We start from the raw sequence: 22,673 nt of genomic DNA, 5'->3' as shown, positions 1-22,673 counted from the left end.
ATGTTCTAAGTACCACAAATTAGTGAACTAATTTGGAGCCAGATCCCCCAAACTGCTGTAGTGGAAAAGCAGCCATGTCTAACTATACAAAGTATATTGTCAATCAACAACTCCTTATGATGCCTTCTAGGTGCAGTCACCCTGTTAAATTTTGACATATTTGAATATATAAAACTAAAATCAGGATATATTTATGAGGGATTTATTTTCTTAGATTTGTGATGGAGAATGGCTGTAGAGCATAAGTGATTTTTCCAGGTTACAGTTCAACTGGAGCAACTGTAAACAAGCTGTTTAAAACAAAGCACATGTTCTTGAAATTACTTAATTAAAAAATTTTAAATTATCGTTGAGAAGCAATAAATACTTACTAAATGTAGCAACTGTGAAATGTATAAGAACTGTTAGAATTGCCAAGACCCAGAGTCTCATTCTCAGTTTATCAGTCCAGAGCAAGTGTTGGCAACTGATTGTTGAATTTATTCAAGTCAGCTCTGTGATATATGACAGTGAAAGTCTCTCCAAGGAGGTCAGTGGTGCTCTTTAAGATTTATCTTTGGAAAGGGTTGTCAATGTCTTTACTGAAAAATAAAACATGCAGAATCACAAGCAAGATGTTTATAACAATAAATTTGACTTGCTTAATAACACTCAGGAGAATTAATCATTCAACAGGTGCTTATTGTGCATAATATTTATAACAGCAGGATTTCAGATCCTGTGTGAAGCATCAGGCAGTCTGGTCTGGGCCTCAGGAAAAGGCTCTGGGCCCAGCACCATTCCCTGGGTAAAGGACATGTTTTTTTTTATTCTTCTTTGTCACACTCCAAACTCTAGGAGTACTCATCTCTCAGCTCCTTCCCTCCATCCACCTTTGAGCCTCATCCAATTCTTCCTTTCAAAAAATAGAAGAAACTGGTACATATTCAAGAACTAACTGGAATTAACAAAGACTTAATGTCTCTGAACCAAACTTCTGATCTCCTGCAAATCTCTCTCCCTCCCTTGGACCCAAGAAAGCAACTTCTTCCACAGTCTTTTTTTATCTGAATGGTGACAATGCCATCCTTCCAGCTGCTCAAGGCTAAACTCTCCACACACAGCTGACTCTTCCTTTCCTCAGATATCTGACATGCAAAATCCTATGGGTTTCACCTTTAAAATACATTCTACCTGCAACTACATCTCTCTACCTGCATTGCCACCTTTTTTGCCCAAGTCACCATCATCTCTCTCCTAGATCTTAATAAGTTTATCACTGCTTCCACTGCTGATTCTCTTCAGACTCTTCCGAATACAGAGGGTCCTCTGTAGTCATACCTCAAGATATGCTGTTAAAATCCTGGTCAAATCACATAGGCCCCCAATGTCCTTCCACCTCACCCAAAAGAAATGGCAACACCCTACAGCATCTATGAGGCCCTTGAAGTCTGAGGCCAGCCTTCACCTCTCTGACTCCTCCTCCACAATCCTGGGTTCTCCTTGCCAATCCTTAGATGCACCAGACCCAGTCCTCCTCTGCACTTGCTCTTCCTTCTGTTTGCATGGCTCCTTCCAGGTAGCCACAGGGTAACCCCTGGCACCTCCTCAAAGTCACTGCTCTGATTACAAAATTGTCTTTATTGTTTTTGCTTCTGATATTTTTTATTGGGGTGAAAAATTTGCATAACATAAAAATAGCCATTGTAAACTGACAATTCAGTGGCATTTAGTGTATTTATGATGTTGTGCAATTACCACCTCTGTATACTTCCAAAACATTTTCATCACCCCTAATCAAACTGCATACCAATTAGTAGTCACTTCCTCATTTCTTCATTCGCCTGTCCCCTAACAACCACAATCTGCTTTGTGTCTCTATGGATTTACCTTTTTTTAAAAATCCCATATATGGAATTTCATATTTCCATATATGGACTCACAATAGGTGCCTTTTACATCTGATCTGCCTCATTTATTAACATAGTGTTTTCAAGGTTTTCCCATGTTGAAATATGCATCAGTACTTTACTACTTTCGATGGTTGAATGACATTATGGTGTATGTATATACCAATTTGTTTACTTGTTCATCCATCAATGGACATTTGGGTTGCTTTTATCTTTGACTATTGTGAATACGTCTGCTATAGATGTTGGTGTACAAGTATTTGGTTGAGTGTCTAATCAATCCATTTTGTATTGTAAATGTCCCCTCCCACATTCTATCTCTCCTCGCCTTGCTCTGTTTTTTTTCCTAGAGTACTCATAACCTTCTAACATTCTACTTATGCCATTTGTTTATTGTTTATATTCTGTTTTCCCTAAGTATGAGCTCCAAAAGAAAAGATATTTTAGTCAGTTTATCCAGTGATATAACTCATATGCCCGAAACAGTGGCTACACAAAGTAGTTGCTCAAAAATGTTTGTTGAATGAACCATTACAACTGATTAAGTGGGAGAGTTATTGACCCTGCCAAAAAAGGTTTTATATATGGACCTGAAAAGATGCCATGTATCTTCTACAATGCTTTTACATCTCTCCCTTAAAACCCTGTCTCTTCTCTTCTACTTTATGGTAAGATGAGGCCTAAATCACCATTGAAAGGCCCCATGGAAAATTTGAGGGCCAAGAAGAAAGTGACCATCAAGCAGATCGGAATGAGCACTATGGACTGAGGACAGACATGAGGGAGAAACAGAAGTGCTGGCCACAAGAAAACCAGCCATCAGTCTTAAGTGTTTGCATATGTGAAATGACTAAATTATAGCTAAGATCCTTTTGAAACTATTTTTTTTGTGATCCAGATAATCTTTTTCATACAAATTCCATAGCATCTATTGCTGTTGTCTGCATTTTACATCTTTCATATAGTTCCTGCACCTCTTAATTGGTCTTGATTAATTCAGTCTTTATTTGTCCAGTATTAGAGTAATCATCTATAATTTCTCTTTGAGAATTATAGAAGTTATATGGAAAATTGACATACTTAGAATAGCTTAAAAATAAGAACAAAGTTGGAGAATTTACACAATATGACTTGAAGACTTAATATAAAGTTACAATAATGAAACTAGAGTTGTATTGATGTAAGGATAAACATATAAATCAAAGGATCAGAAGAAAGTATAGAAATAGACTCAAACATAGGCAATAAATTGATTTTTTAAATAATACTATCAACATAAGTCCATGGGGAAAAGAAAGTGTTTTCAACAAATGATGATGGAAAAACTGGCTATACATATGGAAAAATATCTTTATCTCATTATACACACAAAAATAAAATCAAAATGAATTATATATAGTAAATTACATAGTAGAAAATCTTTATAACTTGAAGTAGGACAAATACTTTTTAGACTGATACAAAGTCACTAATCATGACAGGAAAAGAAATAACTTGGACTTCATCAAAATTAAGAACTTGTGGTCCTCAAAAAACATAATTGAAATTTGAATAAGCCAAGCCACAGACTCAGACAAAATACTTAAAATTTATATATCTGATGAAAATATTTATCTATAATTTATAAATAACTCTTATACATAATATCACAAAGACAAAATAGCTTCATTAAATAATGAAATAAACTTAAGCTGAGATTTCACAAATGAAAATATGTCAATAGCCAAGAAATACATTAAAAATATGCCCAAATATATTAGTCACTAAAGAAATGCAAAAAATTAAAATCACAAATAATGTGATTCTACTTCATGACTAAAATTGTAAAGACTGACAATACCAGGTATTGATGAGGATGTAAAACAACTAGAACTTCCTATGTTATAGGTGGGAGTGTAAGATGATAATCAACTTAGGAAAATAGTTGGCAGTTTCTAATAAATACTTACTATGTAACTCAGGAATTCTTCTCTTAAGGATTTACCCAAAAGAAATAAAACCTTATGCTCACAAAACCATTTGTACAAAAGTGTTGATGACCATTACCATATAAATGGATAAACTAATTTATATTCATACTATGAAATGTTAATCATCAATAAGAAAAGAAACCACTGGTTCATGAAACACGAATGAATTTCAGAAACAGTATGCTGAGTCATCACTTGGGATGGATAATTAGGTGGGTCAATTAGGTGGGTCTAAGGCTGATTTTAGATATAATTTGAGGTATTACTGATAGAATTACTTGATGGATAAGTTATAAAGTATGAGACAAAGAGCAATGAAAACCTCCAAAGTTTTGGCCTGAGAAACTGGGCAAAGGGGATTGTTATTTACTGAGATGGGGAGATTAGAGGTGGAACAGGTTTTGGACTAAGATTAGATCATTTTGGACATATTCAGCTTGATATATCTGTTAGACATACAAGAGGAGATGTCAAGTCATCAGTGGGATATTTGCTTCTGAAGCTCAGGAGCACAGTAAGGCAAAGAAAATTAAACCTCCCAGAACTAGATGAAATCTTCAAGAATGAAAAGATACACCACAAGAGTACAAAAGAGAACTTCTAGTTTTCCCTATAAAACTTCCCTGGGGAGAGGTATTCATCTTTTCCTAAGAGATAAATTTGTATCTGTCTATATAAAACACTACAGAAATGTTAAGAATTTAGCATGAGTTAAAATGTTTTTAACTTAGAATGTTTTCTTTCATTTTTCTTTCTTCTTTTGTTTGCTAGATTGTTTTACAATTTTATAGACTCTGAATCTACTTTGGGAATACTGCATTACTTGTTTCTTTAAATTTCAATGTGTTAATAACTAGTTAAGACTGTAATGGTATTATGTTGCTGTCAGTGTCACCAGTTGTTTCCATGTAACTGCTAAAGCCAATGTTGGTTCTCATTCTTGACCTTACATTGAGCTCTGAGCAGCTGCTGTCACAGTTGAGCAATTTCTCTGCCATCTTTCTTCAAAACCCCACTGACTGCTCTTCATATCTCTTTTTTCCCCCAGCACTTCATATTTCGGTCTTTGAATTTCTTGTCTATTTACACTCATCCTCCATGTGACATCATCCAGTTTCTTGTTTTTAAACATCATCCATTTGCTGATTACACTCTCAGAATTAAACCTGCTGTCCAGACTCTTCCTTTTAACTTTAGACTCAGATATTCCTTGTCTACTTGACACTTCCTTCCACTTGTCGCTATTCTAGATTTCTCAAAAGTCCTGTTCTTCCCATAAAAAAACTGCTCTTCAAATAGCCCTTACTATGTTGGTTGATGGCAACTCCATTTTTACAGCTACACAGATCAAAACCCATAAAGATATTCTTATACCTCTTCTCTCCAGTACATCTAATGTAATCCTTCAGTAAGTCCCATTGAATCTACTTCCAAATATATTCAGAACTCAACCACGCGACCACTTGCTGTAATCCTCAGTACAGATCCAACCCACCGCCATCTCTTGCCTAGATTATTGCAATAGCCCCTGAATTTGTCTCTTTGGTTCTTCTCTTACCCCCTATTTTCAAAGAAGAAACCAGGAAGATTCTTTAATCATTCCTCTGATCAAAACTCACCTTTTACTCAATAGAAGCCAATTCTATATGATGGACAAAAACCCTTGTGGTCTGCCACCCCTCATCTCTTATTTAGGTCCTTCTACACCCTCCATCCTCATTCCATTCCATGTATACTTTTCTCCTCCTTCTTCTCCACACATCTTAAGTTTTACCCCACCTCAGAGCACTGGCATCAGATCTATGTTCTGTCTGGAATTCTCCTCATCTGTGCAACATCTGTTTGTCTTGCTCCATTACCTCCTGCTTCATGAGGTCTCCACTCCTCCTCAAATGAGGTTACTCTCCCAAATTCCTGCATCCTGCTCTATTTTTCCATGGCTTTGATAGCCTTCTGACATACTAGATGCTTGATTTATGCATCACATATATATTTTCTGTTTTGTTTGCTTATGTATCCCCAGGGGAGGTCCTCAATAAATACCTATTGAATGAAAAAAATATTGAATAGTCTATTGTTAATAGCATGATAATTAACTAATTTTTCTCTCCATATATATTTTTACTTAATTGAATACTTTTGTTTACAGTAAAGTTAGATTTCAGGATGCTTTAATTATAAAGTGAAAATAAAAATAGGAGATGGGTGAGTAAGCCTTGGATTTGACCCTGAGGCCAGAGGCACAAGGCACAAGGCACAAACTATTACTGACAGACTAAAAAGGGAGGATAATTAAAGTAGCAAAAGGCATATCCTAAAGAACAGAGGAAAATGAAAAACCAAAAGGAGACATGTTTGAATTAAACCTCTAATTTGCTCAAATACTGTAAACCCACTCTAAAGTCATGTTTGATTACCATGATTTTAAAATGTCTTAGTTTTATGAAGCTTAATGTATACCACATTTTGAAAAGACTAATCACTTTGCATGGAGGCTAATTTACTATGAATTGCACTACAAGTAACTTCTCTGATGCCTTTTTATTTTTTGTGTGGTTTTATTTTTTTATTTTATTTTTTTTTATTTAGTTATTTTTCAAGTACAGTTTTTTTGTCTATTTCTCCCATCCCAGCCCCCCCTGCCCCATCTCCCCACCTCCCTCCCTCTCCCCCCCCCCCAGTCTTCAAATCTGTGTCTTTCATACTTGTTCCTCAAAATCCCTCCCCATTTTTCCCCTTAAATTCCCTTCCCTCTCCCCTCTGGTTGCTGCCCACTCGTTCTCTATTTCAGTGTCTTTGTTTTTATTCTGTTTGCTTGTTTGTTTTGTTGTTTAGCTTCCTGTTAAAGGTGAGATCATATGGTATTTGTCCTTCAATGCCTGGCCTATTTCACTCAGCATAATGCTTTCCAGTTCCATCCATGTTGTTGCAAAGGGTAGTAGCTCCTTCTTTCTCTCTGCTGCATAAAATTCCATTGTGTATATGTACCACAATTTTTTGATTCATTCATTTACTGTTAGGCACCCAGGTTGTTTCCAACTCTTGGCTATTGTAAACTGTGCTGCTATGAACATGGTGGTGCATAGGTTCTTTGAAATTGATGTTTTAGAATTTTGGGGATATAATCCTAGCAGTGGAATTGCTGGGTCAAAAGGCAGGTCGATTTTTATTTTTCTGAGAAAATTCCATACTGTTTTCCATAATGGTTGTACCAGTCTGCAATCCCACCAACAGTGAACTAAGGACCCCCTTTCCCCACAACCTCTCCAACATTTGTTGTTTGTTGCTTTGTTTATTATAGCCATCCTGACTGGTGTAAAGTGGTATCTTATTGTGGTTTTAATTTGCATGTCTCTGATAGCTAACGATATTGAGCATCTCTTCATGTGTCTCTGGATATTCTGTATGTCCTCTTTGGAGAAGTGTCTGTTCAAGTCCTTTTCCCATTTTTTAATTGGGTTAGATGTCTTCCTAGAGTGGAGTCGTGTAAGTTCTTTGTGTATTTTGGAGATTAAACCTTTGTCTGAGGTGTCATTGATGCCTTTTTAAAATTGGTGTTTATATCAGCAATGATCTAACAGAGACTTGTTAGAAGGAAAATGCTTAAGTTTCCAGGAAAAAATACTCAAAATAATTAAAATGAAGATGAAGCAATTTTGAACATTCCATCCTGGAATCTTTCAGAGTTTGGCTCAAAAAGAGCAAAAAAGATGAGGGAATACACAGCTGAAGTCTCTGTCTTTACCTCTGTGCTCATGATGAGCAGTAAACCCAAGGAAACTCATCTCTTTTGAATGTGGTAGTCTAGAGACTCTTTGATTTTATTTAAAGTTTAATATTCCAGCTTAGATGATGAACTGAAGATCAGTGTAGAGGAAGACAAGCTTGCAACAGAGAGTAGCTGGTGATTTCTGACCAACTAAGGACCCAGGGTGAAGAAGATTCTAGAAAGTGCTGATCGATACTGGAGGTGGTCAGAGACAGTGAAGAGTGGGGAGAGCATCCAGGACCCTGAGGTGCATTGGGGTCATCCTGTTCTCTGTCAACATGGATAGGCTGCCATCCTGGGAGCCTTGGTTGTGTTTAGTGGGGCCAAGATGGTGGAGGCTCCCAGGCATAGTGACTCAACCCTCTGTCCCTTCATTGTTTTTATCACAAGGCTTCTGAGAGAAGGTGTGGGGAAGTCTAGATTCCCAGTTTAGAGTGAGCTCAAATGGGCACTCAGCATCCACTTAAATTGTGCTTAAGGAAGTTGTCAAAAGACGTAAGTGGTCTTGGGTAAGGTCTGCAGTTGTTGAAATTCAAAGTTATTATGCTAAGTGAAATAAGCCAGGTAAGGACAGAAAAATACCATATGACCTCACCTGTAAGTGGAACCTAATCAACAGAACAAACAAGCAAGCAAAATATAACCAGAGACATTGAAATAAAGAACTAACAGCGATCAGAGGAGAGAGGATAGGGAATAATGGGGGATGTTAGGGGAAGCGTCATCAAGGAACATGAATAAGGAACAGGTGAACAAATCCAAAGGGGGTTAGGATTAAGGGTGGGAAGTGGGGATGGGTGAGGCAGGAGGCAGTGGTGGTGGGGGGAAATTGAGACAACTGTACTGGAATGGCAATAAAAAAAAGTTATCCACCCACTTTGGGAAGAAGTCTCTTTCCAAGAGACTTCCCACTTTCTTCTTATAAAGAAGTCTCTTTATAAGCTCTCACCAAAATCTCAGTTATGTTTTAGTGGATGCCATCTCCATTTATGTTTTTCCACCAGTGCACTTCCCTTTTCACCTGAGGCTCAGCCATACGTGGCCCCAGAACCAATTCCATCAATACAACCCAACAATTTCCATGCTCATATTCAGTCTCTGCTGTTGTGAGTCCAAACTCTCACCCACATTAGCATGGAGTAGTAGTTGAACACTCAGAATTTGAGTCAGCCAGGTTTGAGTTTCACCTCTACTTCACAGAATTATAATAAGAACAGCAGGATATTTCCATATTGTGTATAGAAAACACTTGGCACAGGGTCTAGCACATAGCAGACTCTCAGTAAATAATTATTGTTGTTGTTACTGCTATGCTATTACAAGTGTGTTAAAGGCAATTTTCCCCAAACAAGCTGGAACCTCCCCAAGTCCCCTTCATCACCCCATTTCTCCCCTATGTTTGAGTTCAGTCCTCAGTAAAAATTCTAAAAGAAAACATAGAGGGAAAGCTTCATGTTGTTAGTCTTGGCAATGATTTCATGGATATGACACCAGGAGTATAGAAAAATGCATAAAAAGAAAAAAATAAACAGTGGAACTGAATCAAACTAAAACGTTTCTGCTCAGCAAAGGAACAATAAACAGAATAAAAAGGCAACCTATGAAATGGAAGAAAATACAAGCCACATATCTGATTATGAATTGATTTCCAAACATATAAGGACCTCATATAACTCAATAGCAAAATAATAGTAATAACCAAATTTTAAATTTGGTCTACTGGCCAGGTAGTCCAGTTGGTTAGAGTGTGTCCCGATACTTTAAGGTTGTGGTTCAATCTCCAGTCAGGGCACATACATAAAAATGGGCTAAATGATTTATACATAGAAGTTTCTCCAGAGAAGATATACAAGTGAACAACAGGTAATTATAAAATGCTCATCACCACTTATCATCAGAGAAATGTAAATCAAAACCACAATGAAATACTACCCTATTACTGTCAGTATGGCTATTATAAAAAAACAAAAAAAGCCCTGGCTAGTGTAGCTCAGTGGATTGAGTGCCAGCCTGCAAATCAAATAACCGAGGTTCAATTCCCAGTCAGGGCACATGCCTGGGTTGTAGGCCAGTTCCCAGCAGGGGATGCATGAGAGGCAACCATACATTGATATTTCTCTCCCTCTCTCTTTCCCTTCCCTTCTAAAGATAAATAAATAAAATCTTTTAAAAAAAGATAACAAGTGTTGGCAAGGTTGTAGAGAAAAAGGAACACGTGTACACTCTTGATGAGAATGCAAAATGGCACAATGGCTATGGAAAGGAGTATGAAGTTTTCTGAAAAAGATAAAAGTAGAAATACCATATTATTCAGCAGTCCAACATCTGTGTATTTATTTGAAAGAACTGAAACCAGCATCTCAAAGAGACATTAGCACTCCTGTGTTCATTGCAACACTTTACAATAGCCAAGATGTAAAAACAACCTAAATGTCCATCGAAAGATGAGTGTCTAAGAAGGTGTAGTATATACATATAGGGGAACACTATTCAGCCCAAACCTTAAGATTATTATTCTAAGTGAAATAAAGTCACAAAAGGACAAATACTGCATAATTTTACTTATTAAGGTATCTAAAATAATGATGTACATAGAAACAAAAAGTAGAATGGTGTTTTCTAGGGGCTGAGTGGGGAGAGTAAAATGAAGAGGTAATCAACAGACATAAAATTTCTGTTAACTAAAATGCACAACTTCTAGATATCTGCTGTACAATATGTTAACAATAGTTAACAATATAGTTAATATAGTTAACAATACTATACTGTATTTTTTAAATGTGTTAAGATACAGCTCATGTTAAGGGATTTTACCACATTAAAATAAAGAACAAAATATTTAAGACCCTTGTTTAGAATCCAGACAATCTGTTTAGTCTTTTTCCTTCCTCTTTCTGGGAACAGGACTTGATTGCTGTCAGAGTTTGTTCCAGACCAGAGAGACCTTTCCCTCCACCCTGAACTAGGGTCATACTCTCTCCACACATGCTCACGCATGTGTACACTCACACAATCTTGGCATCACCAGTGCTGAGAGACTCCTACATTGTGTTCCACTCACTAGGTTGCATTTGCCCCTGCATATCAATGTCACCCAACACTTTGGAGGGTCTTTCTTTTGCAGTTGTCTTTCATTCTCAGAAAACTGGGAAATGTGGGGGGGGGTGATCAAAAATATAGACCCTCACAATTATAAAACAAATATTTTGAAGAACGTAGATAATGAGTTTCCCTACTGAAAAAGCAGGTATCTGAAAACCAAACACACCCCAGAAATGCTTGAGCCAGATCTGCTCCACACATCAAGACATCCAGTTAGAAAAATATTTTGGGACCAATCTCTTCCTCGAAAAGCCTGTTTAAGAAAACAGAGAACTGATGTCCTGCTGAGGATTGTGTAAAGTTCAAATCGGCAGCCACACTGCCTGTCTGCAGGGCACAGCAATAAGAGTTCCCAGAGCAGGAAAGGAAAAAATAATGACAGCGATGAGAGCTGACATTGTTAAGTCTTTGCAAGCAGCTTCAAACTTTAGAAACCACTATATGAGCTTGGTATTAGTAGTAATATGCTGGTTTTATAGGCAGGAAATACAAGATTTAAAGAGGTTAGATGAGTTGCCTATGGTTGTGAATCAAATTAAGTTTAAGAGCAGGGATTTATTACAGTTCTGCCTAGGTCTAGAGCTTTCTGTCTCAAATAGTCTACATAGAATAGCAGAAAGGGGATAACAATGTCCATATTGAGATCTTGGGGGAGGGCAATTATACATGAATGTTTGGTTTCCAGAGGTAGTAAAAGTATTGCCACAGCTACAGGCAAGCATAACCTTCATTTCTCAGCTGCTGGAAGAAATTAGAAGGAAAACCAACAATCAGTGTGTGAGGCTGGGGGGCCAGCTCTGCCATCACTGACTCTACACATTTTGTTGAGCTGTCTTCAGAGAGAGAGAAAAAATAGAGCTACCTAATAGAATAGGTATTTACCAATAATAGCACAATCAATAAAATATATTTTTTAAATGTAAACTTAGATCACTTATTTACTCACTACCCACTATTCCCCAACTCAACCCCCCAAAAGACTGGCCTTTATCAATCCACCTCCTCCCAGACTCTCATGTTCACCTTGAATTTCCTTCTCTCTCATGGTTCTAACCCCTGTCCTTCACAACACACACCTCTCCCTCACCCCTTTGCCCAGTACCTCATTACTTACTAAGTTCTTTTTTTCCCCCACCATCTAAGTAGATTCCACTTGTGGATTTTAGTGAATTCTAGAAGAATGATTCTGGAATATGAGCACTCTGTATACATACTGCAAGGGCCCTTCCTTCCCCACCACCCACCAGACATTTTCCAATAACTAAGACCAAAGTTCCAGGTTATACAAACATGGCTCCAAGGGACTTCTTTAGTCTATAACTTGGTTTTCCCACTGGTAATACTATTTTTTCACAAACAAAAAATCAATAGGAATTACTATTTTTAACCTAAATATTTGTTTTTATATCCTATTCTTTTTGAGATAAAAGTATTTTGGAAAAACACCCCAAAGGCACTTACCATCTGTTACTGGTACTTGAGCTCTTTCTTTCTCAACTTCTTACCATCAGAGTGTAACTCTAAAAATCAGTCTCCAATAGCTCTATGCTAAAAACAATAGCCAGCCTTCTTTAAAATCCTCCCATTTTCCTTATCAGTGAGGACACAGGAACTAGATTACTGATAAGATGAAACTGATAAGCTTCACTGCAAATATCAACTTCAGTGTTCACCACATTCTCTATTTGAAAAATCTTTAATGAAGCTTACTCTCAATTTTAATATTATTACAATAGATTATTATATTTAATGTTAACTGTATTTTACCTTCCTATAGGTGACTTTCTCAGCAAAAGCTTCCTGATTGCATCTAGGTGGCAGGTCACTCAATGCCCTGAGAGTAATCTGTAGCTGTTACTTCCTGAAAGCTGCAGCTCTTGGGGAATGTGCACATCTCTGCAGCAAGTTTTACTGTGGGCACTGCAATGCTTACGTTTTGAAAACTCTGATACACACTGGGTGCTTAGTGTGTACTCTGCTCTGTATGCAGGGATTTTGTGCATGCTCTCCTGTACACTCCTCAGAGACTCAGAGGAGCTAAATAATTCCCTTCCTTGAAGTAACAGCCAGTGAGGGTGAAGCCAGAATCCGAAGCCTCCAAACTGGATTCTCTCTATATGTAACACCTGATGGCTTGTCTCCCATGGTTATAATCACATTGCAGACATGTTACAATTATTAAAATTCTGGATAAACCATCTTGAGTCATTTATGTGTTTTTTAAATGAACTCTCAAATATAGTAGAAAGAGCATGATCTTTAAACAAAAACATGGTTTTCCTCTTACTACCCATGTGACTTTGAGCAATTTCCCTAACCTCTCTAAATCTCTTGTGCAAGGGTATTGTTATCAATATTAAATGAATAATCTATGTCAGAGATCAACCATATTAATGAATTCTGGTGGCTTTTGGAGCTTTCATATACTCAACCTATTGCACCCACCACAATTACAGTTAATAAACAAACTTCAAATTTTATTTTTATTCATATTTGCATCAAGAACAAGAAAACCAAATCACCTTCTCTACTTATTTACCTATGGTCAGCAAACATAAAAGCTGAAAATCTACAGCAGAAACTAATTACTCCACAATCTTTTTGTAAAGGATACTTTTACATGAGGTTGTCTATCACCTCTCCACTGTTAGAGAACTGGAGAAATGCACTTAAACAATAAACCAAACAGGCTTATAGGACACTTATTGAAGTGTCCTATAGTGTGTCAGATGCTGTGTGAGAAAAGTATAAGACTCACTTCTGACCTCTAGCAATTTAAACATATAAAACAAGTGAGGAAGCATTTTTCAAATCTGAAAATGTTTTCTTGAAGTTAGATATTTGCAACAATCTCAATATTTTAAAAATTAGGGTAAACTATTGAAAGACTACAAAGTAGTCTTTATTCAAGAGTGAAATTTTAGTGGGGAGGGGTAGGGAGAAAAATACAGACAACTCTACTTGAATGACAATAAAAAATTTTTAATTAAAAAATAATAAATAATAGCTTTGCTGGAAATTTGAAAAATGAAAAAAACTGAAATTTAAAAAATTTCTCTGATATGTTTGAGCTATGGTTCTACCTTAACTCCAGATCTCTAAATACCCTTTATCATCACATGAGTGTTAAGACAGCAGTATTCAGGACTTCTGCCAAGATGGAGGCATAGGTAGAAGCACTACTCCTTCTCACACAACCAAGTTTAAAAACAACAAAGTTTTAGCAACAAAAATGCAGCCAAACCACAGAAAATTGAACTACACGAAGTCTGACAACAACGAACCCTTCAGCCAAACCGGTAAGAAGGGCAGAGTCAGCAGCAGAGTGGGGTCAGGCAGGAAAGATCCACCAGACTGACCAGGGCACGCAACCCAGGCACACCGGCAGCTGTAGGCGGATCCCAGGTGTGGAGTAGTGGGCAGACCCACTGAGGGCTGACCAAAGTCACACAGTCACGCAGATAAACTGGTGAAGGAGTGAAGTAGTGAGACAGACCGTGCAGGCCCCAGTGGTGGAAAGTGGCAGAGGGGACCGCTATTGTCCCTCTCTGACCCGCCCCCACATACAGCATCACAAACCAGAGACCTGGGTGGCCCCACCCTGGTGAACACCTCCTTGTACATAACAGGCACGAACAGATCAAAACATGGCTCAAGAATAACTCAGAGCCCCAGAGCCGATAAATCTAAGCAACCAAGTAATAGCCAAACTTTCAGATGCACAGTTCAAAACACTGGTGATCAGGATGCTCATAGAACTGGTTGATTATAGTCACAAATTAGAGGAACATATGAAGGCTAAACTAATTGAAATGAAGATAAATGCACAGGAAACCAATTGTAATGGAAAGGAAACTGGGACTCAAATCAAAGGAGTAGACCAGAAAGAGGAAAAAAATGACCAAACAGAAAAGGATGAAGAAACAAGAATTCAAAAAAATGAGGAGAGGCTTAGGAACCTCCAGGAATCTTTAAACATTCCAATATCTGAATTATAGGGGTACCAGAAGGGGAAGAGGAATACCCACGAGTGGAAAACTTATTTGAACAAATAATAAAGGATAATTTCCCCATTCTGGCAAAGGAAATAGACTTCCAGGAAATCCAGGAAGCTTAGAGAGTCCCAAAGAAGTTGGACCCAAGAAGGAACACCAAGGCACATCATTATTACATTACCCAAGATTAAAATGAGGAGAGAATTCTAGAAGCAGTAAGAGATAAGGGGACAGTCACCTACAAAGGAGTTCCCATCAGACTGTCGGCAGATTTCTCAAAAGAGACCTAACAGGCAAGAAGGGGCTGGAAAGAAGTATTCCAAGTCATGAAATCCAAGATTGCTCTATCCAGCTAAGCTTTCATTTAGAATGGAAGGGCAGATAAAGTGCTTCTCAGATAAGATCAAATTCAAAGAGTTCATCATCACCAAGCCCTTATTATATGAAATGTTAAAGGGACTTACCTAAGAAAGAGAAGATAAAAAAGATGAACAGTGAAAGGACAGGAAACTCAGAGTTACTAAGAACCACACCTAAAACAAAAACAAACTAAGAGGACAGCTAGATCAGGAGCAGAACCATAGAAATGAAGATCACATGGAGGGTTAGCAATGGGAGTGGGAGAAGGAGAAGGGGGGTAAGGTACAGAAAATAAGTAGCATAGATGGTAGGTAGAAAATAGATGGGGGGAGGGCAAGAATAGTATGGGAAATATAGAATCTAAAGAACTTGAGACATGTGGTCATAAACTAAAGGGAGGGGAATGGTGGGGAGGGGTGGGCAGGGTGGAGGGGAATGAAGGGGAGAAATAGAACTGTAATGACATAATTAATAAAATATATTAAAATTAATTAATTAATTAATTTTTAAAAGACAGCGGTATTAATTTATTATTCTATCCTCATCTGAGGACAATTTTTCACTGTTTTTAGAAAGGAAGGGAGAAACATCTTTGTGAGTATCATCAATTGGTTCCCTCCTGTATGTGTCCAGAACAACCATAATAATCTCCAAAACCTAGGATCAAGCCCAAAACCTAGGTGTGTGCCCTGACTAGGAATCAAAGCCCCCAACCTTCCAGTTACTCAACAACAGTTCAACCAGCTGAGCCACATTAGCCAGGGCACAAGAATGGTATTTAAAAACCTGGACCAATTCTGCTGGGTAATTTATCTTCCAAAGAGTCTCTCAAAATTGTCACTTATGTACTTGATAGTCATCCTGATGATTAATGGCACTTTTCAATGTCTGTAAACAGTTCAAGATATTTGGTGATGTTCAAGGAGGCTAACATCTGTCAAGATCCACCACGTTTAGTAGTAAAGAAGGAAGATAGAGGAACCTCAGCATCAAGGAGCAGCTTCAGGAAGTTTCTCTTTAATAATCTCCCTACCTGCAAGGCATCTACAAAATGTAACTCAGAGCCTCCTGCTGACACACTCTACTGTCAGGGAGAGACTAGGTGAGCCTGGGATGGCCCACAGCCCAGCCCCTCTGTGTATCTCTCCTTGGCCTGAAGATCTTTGATCGTACCCTCCAGGTACAAAATATCCTTGGACCACACCCACCAAAGATAACTGTACCCACTTGGAGATGACTATCCTAAACAAAAGTGCCCAGAACCATCAGAAGGCAATTCTTCTATATTGAAGCAGAACATCTGTGACATTTGATAATGTAAAAAGAAAGATGTAAATTGGCCATATTTTTCATCTGAAATAGAAACAACAGATTGGTGCTGCTCAAAGAAAAGAAAGGTGTTTGGGGTGTGAGGAGTGTGGTGTGTGTGCTTTTGCACATGAATGCAGTACTTGTTTGTCTGTTTCCATGTGGGTTCTGTCCACATGAAGAGGACATCTTAACTCTGTATTCAAACCAAAATAAGCTCTGATAATGTCAAAAATCTTACTGAATTTCAAAAACCAAGAGGTTAGCTGGTCTTCATTACACATTGGAGAACTAGGAAAAATGGGTTCCAACCCACTACTATTTCACATCTAAATGACAACCTAGAGTCCTCTCAATGATATTTATTAATTTCTGGCACTCATTACCTCTTTCTCCTCTGTCTCAGGCTTCTGTGCCCAGGAGTCCACTTTCTGTTTTGCTCAGCATCAGTCCAGAACTCAGCTTCCTCAGTTTGCACAAGAAATCTAGTTATATACCAAATAGTTTTAAAATGTGCCACAAGGAAGCATTCATGGCCTCTTACCATCTGACAGGGCTCTCTCCTTCTTCCTCTCTACTTTACTACTCCTCACCACCACCTCCCTCCCAGAGGAACTCAGGAGCCTTTCACTTCTCCCTCACGCCTGTTCCAGATGGGCACACCCCAAATCCACCAAGGTGCAGGGCAGCTAAAAAGACTACACTCCTTTTAGAACAAAGCTGAGGCTACATACTACAAATGTCTTTTTCTTTCTGTCACATCTGCCATTGGTTCGCCTTCACTTCCCCATGAGTACCCTTTTCCCTCTCCTTGCACCTTCCCACCTCTTACCAGGTTGCTATAACTGATCACATATCTCGACTCTTACGACTTGCTATCTTACTCTATCAAATACAGTGTATTGGAAAAAAAACTCCTAAAATCCTTATATGTACAAGTATCTAATGACTTGTAAGTGAATCTCAGCATCTACCAAGTAACAAAAACTGTATAATAAGTGTTTTAACTCAGAAAATCCTAAACTAATCCAATATATAAACCAGAAACTTTACTTCCTTATAATACTAGCCTTCTTTGTCTCTACCTTACCCTTAATCCTGTGCCTTTGCTCTCTTCATATTTAACAGGAAATAAAAACTCAATCTTATTTTACACTCATACCATAGCAGATTAATTCAGATTTATGGTTCCATAGTCAGTAAAAATCTTTCTATTTCCAGGAGTTTACCTGACTTTTCTTGATTTTCCTGAAGCTGTTAGCCTCAATAATTGGCTTCTATTTATTTTAATAAAATTTATATAAGTTGAATCAAATACTTTAGATTCAGTACTCTTCCTCTCACACTTTGAGAAATTAAAAAAATGAAAACCAACCATGAAAGCTAGTACTTCCCCCCTTCCCTCTTACTCCTATTCTAAAGTTTTCAAATGTTCCTTATTTAGCTGAAAGTTAGAAGAGGTATTTGATTTGAGAATTGAAAGATAAGAATTATATTGAAGCCACATGGTGAACTGAAAGAAAAAAATAATTTTAATCTGAAAAAAATAGGTTTTTATGTTCTTTACCACTTTCCCTCTCATCACACACACAAGCACACACATGTCCCCTCCTTCTTCAAGAAAAAAAGAATGAAAACATTAAGTCATTGGTTTCTATAAAATACATTTAGGTCTTTCCACATTTTAACAAGGTTCAAGGAGTAACAAGACTTGAGCCCTAATTTAAACCAAAGATTGGGTAGCTACAGATTGTAAAGCCCCAATAAAAAAGCACCTTTAGTAGGTGTGGCAGCCAGCCTCTAAGGTAGCTTCCAATGATCTTTGCTTCCCATTGATCACACCCTTGTGTAGTGTCCTCTCAAATTCTAACAGGTAGACATACATGACAAAAAAAAATATTGGATAAGTTGCCTCCAAGATTAGATTACAAAAGGCCTCTAGCTGCCATCTAAGCCTTTGTCTCACAGTGAACCTGCTACTGCCTGAGCGAGGCTGTAGCAAGTTCTCCAGTTCCATCTGGCCAACAGCTTGACCACAACTTCACAAAAGACCCTGAAGTGGAACAACCCAGCTAAGGCACCCAGTTTCTGGACCCACAGAAAATGTATGAGATAATAATACTTATTCTTTCATTTAAGCTAAATTGTAGAATAATTTGTTATCTAGCAATAAGTAACTAATAGCTGACAATAATACTCTACAACTATTTTCCTTGTGGATTTATCAACAAAGATGTGGAAGTCAGAGATTCTTGCAAGTATAGAACAACTTGATCTCCATGGGTGTTTTGCATTGTATTTCCCTTTCCAAGTAGTTAGAAATTCAGCTTCTACTTCTGCTGAATAGGCCTTTTGCTATCTGTGTTGCCAGGAAACTGCTTCTGCTGTATCTTTTGGATTTCTGTTATCAGAGGAAACTTCTATCTTAGATTGTTTCAAGGTTTTTAAAAGCACTCCATCCATAGTCTAATCAGATAAAGTCTCTTCTCTTCTACATAATTATTCTATATATTCATCAGATCTTTGCTTTGTGTAAGAGGGAAATAAATTAGTTTGATTATATAAAACAACATTCCATCATGCTGCCTTTAATCTAGGATCGGACTCATATCAATACTGGTTAGCAATGGCATACGAGAGGCCTCATGAGATAGGTTTCTATGGACAGTGAGATAACCCACCATGTGGCTACCAAGCAGCAAGCAGGCAGCAGAAGTTGCAATAAGAATGGCAAGGGTTGGCTGGAGAAGTGGGTGGGACTTGAGGCAAGACCTTGGGCAGGGGTTCCAAATAGGTAGACAGAAATGTTCTTATTGTGATGTGATGACTTCCTCTTATCATGGCCTTTGTGCCCTGGAATCTGAAACAAATGCTTTGACTTCTAACACAGTGAAAGCATAAGAAGAAAATCTAATCTGTAGGTTATGTTCTCAGTATTTCCCCACATGGTGTCTTTCATTCTCTTGTATCTCACTCACATGCCACTCCTTCTAACATTGTAAAAGCTTAAGAGGAAAGCCCAATCTGTACATTGTATTCTCATTCTCTCCTTCTATTTAAAGAAATACCATTGCCTTTTTTCTTCATTGCCCTAGGTCTTCTAAAACCTAAAAATCTAGATGCTTTCATCTGGTGTTGGTAAGACTTTAAACATGATCTTTATTTGCTGAAATTCTATAGTCCTAAAAGTATTTATGAAAGATTATCATCTGAGATCAAGTTTAGATATTTTGAAACAGTTCAAGAAAATGTAGACTTCAGAATGAAGGAGGATTGTGGAAGGGGAATAAAAGGTGATTCCACAGAGACCACAACTTGCATTTTAGGAAGTCACATTAGTCATCCCCTTGAAATTGTTTTTCTTCAAGATCTTGTCACTTCTCCTGAAATCAACTTCCTTAATTGATGACACATTTTAAAAAATTAATTGCCGATATCCTTATATAATATGTAGCACAAAATATCTAACAGGTGCTACCTTTGGGTCTAAAGTACAAAGCACCAGAACATTGAGGTACAAGAGTCATTTTAAAATCATGTATTTCTGAGCATATAAGAAATATTCGGCAAAGAAGTTTTGGGTATTTCTGAGTATTATCTCTAATGGTTTTAAATATGTCTACATATTTACAGTCAGCATTATTTCTAAGAGAGTATGTGTGAATATTATTGTACAAATATATATATATGTAAGAATTTATGTATACATGATACACACATACAAAACAAGAAGATATAAAAGAAGGTTAGAAGAAAACAAGTAATTAGAGAGTCATGTCATGTTTCTGGAAAAGTCTCAGTAATAAAAATCTTAATAAATTTTTTGATCTTTGACAAAATAATTCTAAAATTTAATTTGAAGAATAAATACAAGTAGTAAAACCCACTTTTTATTGAGTGTTCATGTGTGCTATGCACTGGTTCCCCCACCATAATAATCATCATCATCATAATAAACTCTTAAGGTAGAGACTGTTATTGTCCCCACTTTTCAGATGAGGAAACTAGGCCATAGAGAAGCTAATGAATTTGCTGAGTCACCCTGCTAATCACTGTGGGGCTGGGATTTGAACCTAGGTACATACTATGAAAGTGAAGCCTGGCCTATTACCCAGTATCTGAACTGTTTCTCAACTTTCCAAGAACAACTGAGGCCAGCCAGGGAAATGTGAAAACAATTAAGAGGCTAAGTAAATGGGTAATTTAGTTTTCCAACTATTCGCTTTGGGACCTACTGTTAACCCATAAAGTTTCAGTACTTAATAAAATAATATGAAACAGACACAGGAGACAGACTGATTAATGGAGATGAATAGAAAATTCTAGAATCAACTATAAACATTTGAAAGAATTTATCATAAAATAACTTTAAAACACTGTATCAAATCTGGGGGAAAGAATACATTTTAAATAAGTGGTTTTAAAACCATTTAAAATTTATATAAATATGTTAAATTTTTATATAAGCATTATAAAATATATTAAAGTTGTTGAAAATAAAGTTCAGTATATGAAAAAATTCCAAATGAATTAGAAATTTGAAGTAAAAAAAAAGCCATAAGCAAATAAGGTAAAATGTTTATTTGGTTACAACTGAAATTAACATTGGCTTTCTAAGCACAGCTATGGTTTTTATATAGCAAAAATAAAATCAATTTCATTACATCTGAATATACTATAAACATCAAGCAAAAGTCTGGGGAAATATTTGAAATGTAGCATATATTTATATATAGCTTATATACATAGTTTCTTCACAGACACACACATATATATACACTTCCTATACAAGTATATTTTATAAATTAATATCAGAAAAAGTAATTTAATTTTTAAAATAGGCAAATGACATAAATAGGCATTTTAAAAGAGAGAATATAATTTTTCGATGAGCTAATTTAAAATGTTATGCATCAAAAGTAATCAAGAAATACAAATTGACCCATAAAAGTACCATTTTATTTACCAATTTGTAAAAAGGTTTACAAAATTTTAATATTCAATGCTGGCAAAAGGTGTAGGGAAATAATAAATATATAAGCTGATACAACCTTTTTAGAGGATAATTTGGAAATTTGAATCAAAATAATCATTAACTTGGTAATTTCCCTTCTGTTAATATATTTAAGGAAATCGTGGATGTTCAAAACTATTCAGCTTCTCACAGACAATGTTATAAAATAGCAGTGGAATAACAAAACTAATAGAATGAACAACTGATTAAATAATTTATGGTGCTTCAAACTAATGAAACACTCCACAGTCATCAAAGTGATGTTGAGTAATAATATTTAAAGAAACAGAATATGTTTGTGACATATTTTAAGTGTTAAAGAGCAGGTTTTGTGATTCAACTTCCAGCCAAGACGAAGTAACAGGGACAAGATTTACTTTTTGCCTAAAACAACTAAACACTGGACAAATATATGAACCAACAACTTTCAAGTACTGACAACAGATAATAAATAATAATGAAATCTGACAGATTGGAAGCAAATGAGACACCCCACAATTCCCAGCTCACTTCCTAGAGAGTTTAGTTTCTAAGCTGTTGCACATAGAGCCCAGTGGTCAGTCTGAATTGAGCAGTCAGAGCTGAAAGCCTGGGAAGGCCAAAGTAACTTTAGAGAGCAGAAGACCAGCAAGAACAGCAGTATGTATAGAGATTGACAGAGCATGCTTTAATCACTCAATTGAGTAACTGATCAGCTCATACTTGTGAGAAAATTATCTGAAGCCAAGGAAACAAATGCCCAAAAAAGATTAGATTGAGTGATCATCACCACTCATACAGAGCCAGGAATAATATCTATTCTTACTATCTGGAATGGAAATTATTGTAATTCATGAGTCATCATATAGGCTACTTAAAAAGGTTTTGTCTCAAAAGGAGACTTCCAGTCTGGTTATACACAAGATAATGTGAAAAGAGTACCCAAAATTATCAGACTGCTTCAGTGCAACTTAACAGTGATCCAGAGCATAACTGAAGAATAGTGAAAGGAATACAAAATGACCCCATACCCAGCAAGTTAAAATTAACATTATTCAGCATTCAGATAAAAATTTTCAAGCATGCAGAGGAGCTGGAAAATAACTTAATGAAAAGTCATTCAATTAAAACTGACCCAGAACTGTCATAGATGATAGAATTAATACAAAAGAGCAGTAAAGCAGCTATTATATTTAGATCTTATGTGTTCAAAAAGCTTCATGAAAGGTTGAATGTGTTAAGCAGAGACATGGTAGATACAAAAAAAGACCCCAAGGGAATTTCTAC

At 36.8% G+C, this 22,673-nt stretch overlaps 1 protein-coding gene across 1 annotated transcript in view; it reads right to left on the bottom strand.

The window, feature by feature from the left end:
• The window catches only part of IL1RL1 (interleukin 1 receptor like 1), a 29,193-nt gene extending 16,932 nt beyond the window's left edge, over positions 1 to 12,261 (bottom strand). Inside the window, exons 1-2 of the mRNA XM_037143402.2 lie at positions 12,192 to 12,261; positions 372 to 581 (exon numbers count right to left, since the gene is read on the bottom strand). Coding sequence (XP_036999297.2) covers positions 372 to 432 — 61 coding nt within the window. The 5' untranslated portion in view covers positions 433 to 581; positions 12,192 to 12,261. The remainder of the gene's footprint in view (positions 1 to 371; positions 582 to 12,191) is intronic.
• Positions 12,262 to 22,673: the final 10,412 nt, after the last annotated feature.

The sequence above is a fragment of the Artibeus jamaicensis genome, unplaced genomic scaffold (genome assembly GCF_021234435.1).
Source record: "Artibeus jamaicensis isolate MK-2021 breed Jamaican fruit bat unplaced genomic scaffold, CSHL_Jam_final contig_384, whole genome shotgun sequence".
Lineage (NCBI taxonomy): Eukaryota > Metazoa > Chordata > Mammalia > Chiroptera > Phyllostomidae > Artibeus > Artibeus jamaicensis.
The sequence above is the reverse complement of the archived record's forward strand: the minus strand, read 5'-3'. Positions and strand labels throughout refer to the sequence as shown.